The sequence below is a fragment of the Biomphalaria glabrata genome, chromosome 9, assembly GCF_947242115.1.
Source record: "Biomphalaria glabrata chromosome 9, xgBioGlab47.1, whole genome shotgun sequence".
Classification (NCBI taxonomy): domain Eukaryota; kingdom Metazoa; phylum Mollusca; class Gastropoda; family Planorbidae; genus Biomphalaria; species Biomphalaria glabrata.
Window position 1 is genome coordinate 46423408 of NC_074719.1, and position 12731 is coordinate 46436138.

Below are 12731 nucleotides of genomic sequence, written 5' to 3' on the forward strand. Positions count from 1 at the left end.
ACTTTATTCCTTATTTTAACCATGATCTATTAGCGTCTCCTGTCAGTTGCCCACACAGCTACACAGTCACACATGAAAGATCATTAGTTCACTCACCCAATAAATAAGCCACCTATTTGGTCAGTACACAGTTACACACACTGTAGCTGTACCTGTCACTCAAAAAACACCACCACACGTTCGCAGCCCATCTGGTTTGTAAGATAATGGTCATTACAATAGAATTTGATCTCGTTACGGTCGGGTCCAAAACAGTAGACTAGAGCTATTCTTCACTAAGGACTCTATACTCATACGCAAGCTTAGGGCCCCCATTAGCTCGAGTCGCCCCCCTCCCCAAAGATGGTTATATTGATATTTTCAATCGCTTTGAAGAAAGAGCAAAGAAGAAAAAAAAAGCTTCATGCTGATTAAATGTTTGAAATGTTTTGGGTGTTCTTTTAGCGTTGAAGATAATCTACTTCCTTGTCCAGTCCTCTCCATTACAAGGGGCCCTATATCTATAGCAGCCTGGACTAAAGACGCATGGAAAAATCTAGATCTAAATAGACTAAGGGAACAATTGTTTATGTACCGACCATTTCTTTTTAAGTACAATCTCTGTCAGTCAATAAAAATATTTTCTTTACTGAAGTTATACAAGTTTGTAGACCTGGCTATTTAATCCCATCCCAGTGTGTCTGTGACATAGACTCAGTAAGACACAAAGATAGAGGCACGTTTCTTATTCCATACGCTAGAACAAATGGACCTCATTCACCAATCGTAAACAAACAACATTTGGCCACGTGGTTCTCTATCTCTTCTATACAAATTACGTAATCCTTAAAGGCTGTCACGTGATACGTTTTTTTTTTTCATTGTTTTATCCATATTTTCACGTGGCTAAATGTTGTTTGTTTACGATTGGTGAGCGAGGTCCATTCCTACAATTTCTCCTTCTTCCCCTATAGTGACATTGGAAAATGGAATGGGTTGCCTGAAGCAGTCTAGAAAACCAACGACTTGACAGAGTTTGTCATAGACAAACATGCATGACTAGATTGACACATGAAATGCGTAGGACGTAATTATCTTCTCTTTTTTACAGTAACTTCTGTATTAAATAAGATACGAAGAAGATAAGATAAAGAAATAGTAATTGGGACAGGTTCATGTGAATAGTTTTAAAACTAAGGCGAGCAAAATTATTGTGTCATCTTCGATTTACGATCAGTATCATGGATAGTTTGAACACCAGTCAAGTACTTGATAATACACTCCATTTCAATAACACTTTTTTTTTTTAACTACAACTGAAAACAGAATCTTTGTACGCGCTTTTTTTTTAAAGAAAATTATTTGTTTTCAACAGGGGGCCAACATGTTTTTCTAGCTTATTGATTAGATTGACAGAGATTTAGTCAGGAGGTAGGAAATTCTCATTGCAGAGAGGAGACCGAGACACTAAGCTCTGGAAAATCTGGGCTTGGAGCAGGGGGGGGGGATCTAAGTGTTTATTTTGAGTTGAGTTATAAATCGTGTCTTTTTTGTGTTCTTTGCTGGGTCATGTGACACAATGACTACAGGGGATGAGGTCACGATGACACTACGAGTTACTAAAGTGAACTTGTCTGCATCAGATTTATGTTTACATTGTCACACACGCACACACAATTCTAAACCTTTTTTTTTTGTCACTATTAATAGTATTATTCTTTGCAGTAATATTAGTAAGTATTCTGATAGTTGAATTATGGTGGTGCAGGGGTGGCTTATCTATAGAATTGAGTTTGTGGTACATTAAAGAGTCTTTATATATAATTCTCTTCATGGCTCAAGAGTTTCGACACCATGTAATTGAAAGATCACTCTTTTATTTCTGCAAGTCGGACGGACTAGAGTTACCCCACGAAATTTTAGAGGCGAAAAAAAAAAAGAGGGGGGAGAACAAGTAGTATTCACCCGTCACTAAATAGCAGGGCTGGACTTAACCATTGTGGGGTCCAATGCGAAGCAGATTTTGCGGGGCCCAGATTGGGTAGGATACGGATAATTATTGAAAATTAAGAGTTTGTATTAGAAAACATATTCGTCTTTACATTTTATTCATTCTTTACTACGCACAGAATTACTTTACGAGCATTGCGTGTAGCGAAGTCATACTGTATATCATAAGAATTCTGTTTCCTACATAGATTACGGGTATTGCATAATGCCGTTTTTTTTTTATCGCGCGTAGGATTGGCGTTTTCCATATTGAATGACAACTCAAACTGACAATTTTTGTCTATATATTGCAGGAGATGTGTATGTTTTCAATAGATTTTTAATAATTTCCGGAGATTGCCATGACTTTGTCGTATATTTTGCAAATTCCTGGAGATTTCCAGGAGCTTCTGGTAAATCAGGATGCCGCGGGTCCTATGAAAGTGCGGGGCCCACTGCGGTCGCATAGGTTGCAGTGGCCTAAGGCTGGCCCTGCAAAGTAGAGGCGTATGCAACGCCGCCGGTCGACTAGCATTTACCATTCCGATGCTTGCCCTCGACATGGCCTTTGATTCTTCGTAGCTGGGGCAATACAGATGACTTACAGTTTTGAACGGGGCTCTTCAGACAGATGGCCCAAATACATGATTTGTAATTAGCTCGTGAATTATTGAATTTTCTAGCTATTTAGTTTTGACTCAATTAATTTTTTATATTTTTGTATACAATTTCTGTCCACTTTGTTCTCTTTCTTTAAAACCATACATGGTCAAAATGACTAATTATCCACCATCATCATCCTTTGGATCATGGGGCCCATCGGTAAAAGCACTCCACTGTCCAATGTCTCTTTGGATGGCTTTCCAGCTCTTTCCTGCTGTTTTAGACGGTAGTTGGCTTAAAGCATGAAACTCCTGGTAAACAACTCAACCGCTGTAGGCATATTATATTTGAACTTGTAGAACTTGAAAAACAACGTGAAGAACTTCTTTGTAACAAAACCAAATAGAACTCACTATCAAAACCCGTCCCTACAATCTGGCATATCCTGGAGTCTGTCGTACTTAACACAGTGCCGTTTAACTTGCATCATTCTACAAGACTAACATCGAATGAAACCTCTCTCTCTCTTTCTTCCTCTCTTCTCTCCCCCTTCTCTCTCCCTCTTTCTCACTCTCTCACTCTCTCTCTCCCTCTCTACCTCCCTCCCTTTCCCTCTCTCTCTCTCCCTCTCTCCCTTTCCCTCACTCTCTCTCCCTCTCTCCCTCCCTCCCTTTCCCTCACTCTCTCCCTCCCTCTCTCTCCCTCTCTACCTCCCTCCCTTTCCCTCTCTCTCTCCCTCCCTCTCTCTCCCTCCCTCTCTCCTTCCCTCTCTCTCTCCCTTTCTCCCCCTCTCTCTCTCTCTCTCCACCTAACAATAAATACTACCTTTCCATATCACGTAGGAAACACACTCACACTCCATAACACCTGCCCCCTCAGCCTCATCTGGTGCACTGTATTGCCATGTTCTTTTATTGTCTTCTACTGGCACCTTGTGTCCTCGGAGGGGGGGGGGGGGGTCCCAATCTAAAGCCTGTCTAGTTCTGTTGCAACCACTAATACATAAGATCTGAACGAAGTGGTCGTCTCCTTTCCATTAGGACTAAAACAGAAAGATATAAAAACTCCTTTATCCCACTATCGGTCAGAGTGTTACAAGATCAGCTGTCGTCATCGAGAAGTACATAGAAGTCTAATTCATAAAGCGCTTGTTGTGAATGTGTATGTGTTTCGTGAGTGAATGTCGTTCGAATTTTTCATCCATATTGTTTTTATAAAGTAGTAGGCTGTCAATTATAGTCAAACGAAATTTCCATTTGATTGGATCAATAAAATTATCTTATCTTATCTTGTTGGTATCTTTTCTTAGGGTGTGTGACCAGTCCATCTCCTTTTTCTTTCTAAGATCTCACCTCACTATTTTTCTAAATTATTTTTTTTTCCTTTTCAGAAATCGATTTGAAGTTTCTTTATACTGAAAACTAGAAACAAGTTACGTGCTTGTAATTGATGAAGGATACAAGGGAAATAACTTAGCCTGTATTATTTCCCAGCTGTAATTTAAGGAGCAGTGATAATGGTATAATCCATATAAGAAGTCGATTATCTTACCAGATTTGATGTCTGTGTAGACATAAGACTATGCATTGACATTTGAATTACTGTAATCAACCTGTCACTGTTTAAACAGCGCCTGATATCACGTGACAAACAAAATGGAGTTTATGTACTGCATACCAGATTTGGAGCTCTTCATTGATAAGACCATCAAGAAATGTCTGCTGGAGTATGACCTTGATGCCAACGACACGGAGGCTGTGCTGGACGACATGGAGAAGGCTTGGCCGCGGACCCCGCCTCGGGATTCCGAGAAAGACGCCGCCGTGAAAGACTGCAATGATAACACGGAGGTGTCTCGAAGGCGGAGCCAGGCCTCACCCCCTGGGGGTTCAGGAATGTCCCCCTCCGGCAGTGGCCGACCCGATACTGCTCAGAGAGCGGCGTCCGGCAAGAAGCCGCAAAGCAAAGTTGCGCCTGAAGCGGCCGGGCCTGATGCGCCATCAAATGACACTAGCATGGCACGCCCGGAAGATGGTGCGGAGAAAGCGATAGGGTCAACCAATGGGAAGAGAGTCTGTGATATTGGCGGGGTTGAGAGTGACAGAAGTAACAGCTCTAGTCCTGACGTCACAGATGGGAAAGTTTCAACCAACAAGGTGAGTTTGACTTGGCTACTTTGGTGTTATTGATGTTACTTTAATTGATGGCTTTCTTTCAGCCAGTGGGCTTATTTTAAGACTGATTGGTAAGTAAATACTAAAAACTGATGTCTGTGGCATTTATAAACCTATTTGCGTCTTTAAAGCGTGTAATTACAAAAATAGTGAGGGTTAAAGATCTGTTTATTGAATTGTTCATTACAAAGCTTATATCAACTCTGTCTGGTAAAAAGTGTGTACACGTTATTTCTCCCAGCTTGGATCAAGCTGAAACTTTGCATTATTATTCATTAAATTCAGAATCAATTTAAAAAAAAAGTAACAAATCAGACAATTAAAGACTGGTAATTCATTATTTTAAAGGCAACAAGGGTAACTAATACTTCATTATTCACAGATATGGCTAAATGTGTTGGGTTCAGTCCCCTTTAAATAATTGTTACATCTAATTCTCCCTCACGTATTCTCCGATCAAGTTGATACTTGCTTTAAGCAATTATTTATTCTACCTAACAAAACATGAATCAATAAACAAAAAAAAAACTCAGTCAATTAATTATTGGTAATTAATTATTTGATATCGAATAAGGGAAATAACTTGTACATTGTAGGTAGATATAGCCTAATCATAGTAATCTGCTCTTAGGTTACAATGTGATTTTGATGATAAGATTAAGGTCCTTCAAGCATTGAACTGCAGTTTCAAATTCAAAAAAAAAAAAAAAAAAAGAAAGATATGGATAGGTGGTATATTATTTAAAATCATTGTTGTACAGAATATATAGGGCAGATGATGTAACGAGGACGTCACGTGACTATGTCAACAACCAACCGCCTTACTATTACTAACTAACGTCTGGTACACGTTAGAATCGGGTTGACCCCCAAAGCTCAGAATCCCTGCCACCACCGCTTCGGCAGCCAGCTGCTTTACCACCCAGCCACCACACCACATATATATATATAGCCCATCAATATCTCCATATTCTTATACAGAATACACCTGTCTCCGTTTATGAAAATACCCTCAGATTTGTATAAAGGTTTTCGTATTTTGTTAGAAGCTGTATGTATCCGTAATCTCCACGTATGTGTTGCCATATCAACAAAATGTCAGTGTAGGTGACAGCAGTCAAACACCAGGCATGTGTTGACCTACTTTAGCCCAGGGGCGTCACTGTCTCATCGATTCTCGCTCTACTGTTGTGTGCACGTCGAGATACTTCAATACCGCGGAAGAGTGGAAATGGTGTGGACCTTATATCACGCTCTTTGTCATGCTTCAGTTGTTTCCCTTATTGATTTAGATGGCCTGTCACCTTGCGCACTGGACCAATTGACTGCGACAGCGGTACCCAACCTTTTTACTGTCTTGGGAAGTGGGGGGGCGGCAATCCATTTCCGACACTCATGTCACGGGCAGCGGAGCAACCAAAAAAGGTCATTGAGCCCATAGGAACCTAGCTTCCGAAACTTAACTGTGCGCTATGGGCAGACGTTTCCAGGATCCAGGTAGCATCGCGTCACGGGCCGAACGTGACCCACGTGCAGTAGTTTGGGCATCACTGTATTCAAGATGCAAAGTGTTTGTTTTAAAAATCTCTTCACGAAATCAGCGAAACAAATAAAAATTGTAATGACTTAAATTGATGAAAGAGATATGTTCCACAAAAGTGATTGGACCATAGCGCACTGAGCATTCTGCATGAAAGTTGCGCTAAAAAAAAACAACTATTTTCAAACTTACTAATTTGGTATTGTTAGTCGAGGTATATTAAAACGAATAACATGATTGATTCAAAGTAATTGATAAATGTTTGACATGTTTCGGATGTTCCTTCAGAGCTTAAGGATATGAACCCGGGACCGCCGAGACGACCGAACGAAAGTTCAGCGCGCATACCGCACGACCAGGCCGACTTTAATGTCTTAAGACCAAACTTAAAACAGCGTAGCAGTAATTCAATCTCCGCACCTGGCTTGCATTCCAGTTGGTTGCAGTGTGTGGACTTTCTTTAACCTTATCCATATCCAAAGTATTTGAACACTTTCTAAGAATTCCCACATTCGCCAAGATATGGTACACTTTCATTCTACGAGAGTCTACCTTAGTCCCAATCTAGATGACAAGTTGTACTTCAGTGGCGCTTTCATTCTATATGTATGTGAATAATGGGGCCGTGTGACTTTTCAATGGCAGAACTACAGTTGTTTTGTAATTTATTGTTAGCTTGACATGTTTATAACGAGCACTGGCATATATCTATTTCTGGTTCATGGTGACACTTTTATTTGGAATAGTCTAGGCCCGCAGACGTAGGTGCATTTAGCGGATCCCGTTGGTTCCTATTGTTCCCCTGATAATTTGTCTGCTCAGAAAAGGTCCCATTATCTACACCTTTACCTATACACCATCAAGAGTGAGTGCTTCCTGGGGTCGGCGACCTCTTTGTAGGTCGTTCTATGGCTTACTTCTAAACTTAGACAAGCACAAACAAGGGAAATAATAGATCCATATCGCCCGCTCTCACTCACGGTGTGCGTGCCATGTAAGCTTGTGTTGAATGATTTGATATCTTAGCCTCGCTTTCACACTCACACACATACACACTTCCTGAGAACGTAGAGTCTGGAGAAATTGATTTTGCGGGACAATAGCAAGGGTTCAACGCTTTTTAGGCTGGTAAATAACCAAGAATGTGTGAACTTGTGACCTACCGGCCTTGACCCTTTGACAGATTTCTATTGTACACATCATCCGGTGAAAAACACGTGTCAATGTTCAACATAGATATCCTCATCAAACTGGTCTGTGTTCAACATAGATGTCCTCATCAAACTGGATATCCTCATCAAACTGGTCTATGTTCAACATAGATATCCTCATCAAACTGGTCTGTGTTCAACACAGATATCCTCATCAAACTGGTCTGTGTTCAACACAGACATCCTCATCAAACTGGTCTGTGTTCAACAAAGATATTCTCATCAAACTGGTCTGTGTTCAACACAGATATCCTCATCAAACTGGTCTATGTTGAACACATATATCCTCATCAAACTGGTCTGTGTTCAACACAGATATCCTCATCAAACTGGTCTATGTTGAACACAGATATCCTCATCAAACTGGTATGTGTTCAACACAGATCTTCTCATCAAACTGGTCTGTGTTCAACACAGATATTCTCATCAAACTGGTCTATGTTCAACACAGATATCCTCATCAAACTGGTCTATGTTGAACACAGATATCCTCATCAAACTGGTCTGTGTTCAACACAGATATTCTCATCAAACTGGTCTGTGTTCAACATAGATATCCTCATCAAACTGGTCTGTGTTCAACATAGATATCCTCATCAAACTGGTCTGTGTTCAACATAGATATCCTCATCAAACTGGTCTATGTTCAACACAGATATCCTCATCAAACTGGTCTATGTTCAACACAGATATCCTCATCAAACTGGTCTATGTTCAACACAGATATCCTCATCAAACTGGTCTATGTTCAACACAGATATCCTCATCAAACTGGTCTGTGTTCAACATAGATATCCTCATCAAACTGGTCTGTGTTCAACACAGATATCCTCATCAAACTGGTCTATGTTCAACACAGATATCCTCATCAAACTGGTCTATGTTCAACACAGATATCCTCATCAAACTGGTCTATGTTCAACACAGATATCCTCATCAAACTGGTCTGTGTTCAACACAGATATCCTCATCAAACTGGTCTATGTTCAACACAGATATCCTCATCAAACTGGTCTATGTTCAACACAGATATCCTCATCAAACTGGTCTATGTTCAACACAGATATCCTCATCAAACTGGTCTATGTTCAACACAGATATCCTCATCAAACTGGTCTATGTTCAACACAGATATCCTCATCAAACTGGTCTATGTTCAACACAGATATCCTCATCAAACTGGTCTATGTTCAACACAGATATCCTCATCAAACTGGTCTATGTTCAACACAGATATCCTCATCAAACTGGTCTATGTTCAACACAGATATCCTCATCAAACTGGTCTATGTTCAACACAGATATCCTCATCAAACTGGTCTATGTTCAACACAGATATCCTCATCAAACTGGTCTATGTTCAACACAGATATCCTCATCAAACTGGTCTATGTTCAACACAGATATCCTCATCAAACTGGTCTGTGTTCAACACAGATATCCTCATCAAACTGGTCTATGTTCAACACAGATATCCTCATCAAACTGGTCTATGTTCAACACAGATATCCTCATCAAACTGGTCTATGTTCAACACAGATATCCTCATCAAACTGGTCTATGTTCAACACAGATATCCTCATCAAACTGGTCTGTGTTCAACACAGATATCCTCATCAAATTGGTCTGTGTTCAACACAGATATCCTCATCAAATTGGTCTGTGTTCAACACATATCCTCATCAAACTGGTCTGTGTTCAACACAGATATCCTCATCAAACTGGTCTATGTTCAACACAGATATCCTCATCAAACTGGTCTATGTTCAACACAGATATCCTCATCAAATTGGTCTGTGTTCAACACAGATATCCTCATCAAACTGGTCTGTGTTCAACACAGATATCCTCATCAAACTGGTCTATGTTCAACACAGATATCCTCATCAAACTGGTCTATGTTCAACACAGATATCCTCATCAAACTGGTCTATGTTCAACACAGATATCCTCATCAAACTGGTCTGTGTTCAACACAGATATCCTCATCAAATTGGTCTGTGTTCAACACAGATATCCTCATCAAACTGGTCTATGTTCAACACAGATATCCTCATCAAATTGGTCGTCTTTTTCCAGTTATCAGACTCAAAACATTTTATTTTATTAGGCACTAAGTAAGAATTTTTTCGAACCATGGCATCGCGGACCGTAGTTTGAACATGCCATTTCTAAAAGATTCTGGGTTGACTGGGGGAACAAAATTCAATCTTTTGATCAAATCTGCGACACTAGCTCACGGGTTGGCGGCCACGATCAAGAATGTTGTAATGCGTTTATATCTTTTGAGACTCCCTAGCGCCCTGATCATCTTTGTGTCTTGACCACCATGCTGCTAACGTGTTTAGTGTGGCGTGGTAGGTGGAGATTGGTAGAGAAAACAAAAAAAACAAGCAAGTATTTCATGTTATAGTTTCTCTTGGGACAAACGTGCATACCATACAGTTGGAATCCTGACGAAGTTGGGCTTTTAAACTTTTTTAGGACGTCCACTTAACTAGAGTTGGTAGCTGACATTAGCTCAGGTTGGGTGTTGTGCTAAACACGTGACACGCCTGTTAACCGTCGGCCAGAAAAACAGATGAGCTTCTTCACATCTGGTCCTGCGGGGTCTGAAAGGGTAACTTTTAATTTTGAAGTGTTAAAGCGTGTTTCAGACTTAGTGATCTATGTGTTACAATGGTACAACGAGGTTGTCATGTGGCCAGCACAACGACCAAATCGCCTTTACTTTTCCCGAACTAATGACAGGTACCCATTGAACTGGGGTGGACTCGGAGGCGCTCTGAAGATGCCAGAGCCTAAGCAATAGTTCACGTGACTTTCACAACGTGACTTTCACAACGTGACAGACTAGCACTGCTGATGTCTTGGCGAACTATGCCCATCGCAGCCTTGTTCGAGGAGCTCTTCTGAAACGAAAACAGCAATATCACCACAGCTGCATCCTACTTCCTTGTTTTTACGTGTCTATCCGCACGATCGCAGTGGTTAAAGGTCTACGTGACGAAGTTGGCTGCATCGACGCGTATCTTTAGCAGAAGAGCACAACTAACCGCCTAAGCCTTATTTATACCGGCATTCATGTTCTGTTATATATATACCGTACCTTGAAGTCCACGAGGTTAGTAATGCTCACTTGTTACCAAACGTGTTCTCCCGTCAGCGAGACCACCCAGCGTCTGGTACTCAGTGGAGATCTAGGAGTCAAACAAAATCTGACACCTTTTGCCAAAAGGACTTGAACTCCAGACTTCTCAAGGCTCTAAATAACGCTACCACGTCCTATCAAACTAAAGAAGACAGATCGGGGTCTCTCCCAGGGGACGGATTTATGGGGAGGGGGCCACTCCCCCCCCCGGGCCTCCATAAAAGAGAAAAATCTAGGAATTTCGACGGGTCAGAAACCTTTTTTTTTTTTTTTATCATTTTTAACGCTAACACTTTGAATTTTACGTCGGGCGGTGTCGTGATTAAGAAGTGCCCGCTTGTAGTTGTAGCATGCTCGGAATATGTAAATACTGGTACAGCTCTGCATTTACGACAGTGCGTCTATATACATGTATACTTTAAAAAAAAAACTAAAATATAGATATTAAATTTTTTTTTTTAAATGGAAAGTGAGATTAAGATTAAGTGTATAAGTACTCTATTTTTTTCTTCTAAAATACGGTATAGCATGCTTTTAAATGTAAGTATTGTTATTCATAAGTGGATCTTTATTCAAGCTTTCGAAAGACTAAGGGCTTCCACAAAACAAATCTTGCCCCGGGGGCCTCCACAAAAAATCTTGCCCCGGGGGCCTCCACAAAAAAAATCTTGCCCCGGGGGTCTCCACAACAAAATCTTGCCCAGGGGGCCTCCACAAAAAAAATCTTGCCCCGGGGGTCTCCACAACAAAATCTTGCCCAGGGGGCCTCCACAAAAAAATCTTGCCCCGGGGCCTCCACAACAAAATCTTGCCCCGGGGCCTCCACAAAAAAATCTTGCCCCGAAGACTCCACATACTTAAATCTGGCCCTGATCTCTCCAGCCGAAGTGTGTACTAAATGACGCACACAGCTAGCTATTAGTTGAGGGGGGTATGTGAAATAAAGCGGTGGCCAAGACACAGGGTGGCTCCTACTGAGGCCTTAGACCTATTCCCGGCTGATCACGAGGCCTAAGATAGGCTGTGCCTGGCCTGAATCTACCAGCGAAAACCAACGACTTGGCAGAGTTCAAGTCACTGCTTAACATGCATGACTAGATTGACACGTGCAACGCGCAGGACGTACTTATCTTTCCCTTTGAAGTAACGTATGTAGCTCGTACGCATTTTGAGGCCAGTGATGATACTGGGGCCAAGGGCCTAAATAAAGTTAAAAGGCCCATATAAAGCTGAGACAGAGGGCCTAATTAAAGCTATGCCTATACGTCCTAGGCCGATTTAAAGCCAAGACCTAGAGCTTATATAAAGCTAATGCTGAGAACGAGGGCCTAATTAAAGCTATAAACTCAAGGAAGGCCGATATTAAAGCTGAGGCCTAAGGCCTTAATAAAGCCAATGCTAAGGCCCACTTAAAGCTGCTGAGTTATATCCGTCATTCGCACACGTCAGGGGCGATTGGAAATGGCGCCGAGAACTTGGGCCGACATAGTGAACTAGGCCGTTCAGATAAGGGGCGAGAAAACTCTGGCCCAGTTTATCGGCTTCTGAGATAAATATTGGACCGGTGAGTGAGGCGAATGGAATTTTCCGTTTTTTAAAACTTAGTCATGATTTGTTGATTTAAACTCTAGATACGTTGGCAACACAGCGGGTTATCAGAGTTGAGCATTGTAGTACGCACGCACCTGGGACTCCAAGGGTGAACAACGAGCTCCTTATTATTCAAATCAAAACACATTTTTAAACAAGGAAAGTTATACCGAAGAGTAAACATGAATTATTTCTAGCACCCACATGCGTCACTACTGTCTGAATGGGTGCTAGCCATGTGGTGAGCTCTGGATCGTCAACAGGATGGTTCTAAGTTCGAACCATTCCGCTTTTGTCCACTACCTTTGTACAGTAGCCTCGGAAACTTAAAAAAAAAAAAAAAAATAGCTAAGTAAAAAAAAAATCTTTAAACAAAAGCAAAGCTTATCTAAGGGAATGAACTCTGCAATTACAACTATATATCTCATTAATGTAGTTATTTCCCCATTTCGATATCAAACTAAATAATTCATTACATTTAATGTAATGACTAA

General features: G+C 41.0%; 1 protein-coding gene across 1 annotated transcript in view; it reads left to right on the forward strand.

Moving 5' to 3' along the window:
- Positions 1 to 12731, forward strand: part of LOC106053464 (uncharacterized) — a 28749-nt gene that overhangs the window by 11687 nt on the left and 4331 nt on the right. The window contains exon 2 of the mRNA XM_056040764.1: positions 3962 to 4727. Within this exon, the coding sequence (XP_055896739.1) occupies positions 4227 to 4727 (501 nt within the window). The 5' untranslated portion in view covers positions 3962 to 4226. The remainder of the gene's footprint in view (positions 1 to 3961; positions 4728 to 12731) is intronic.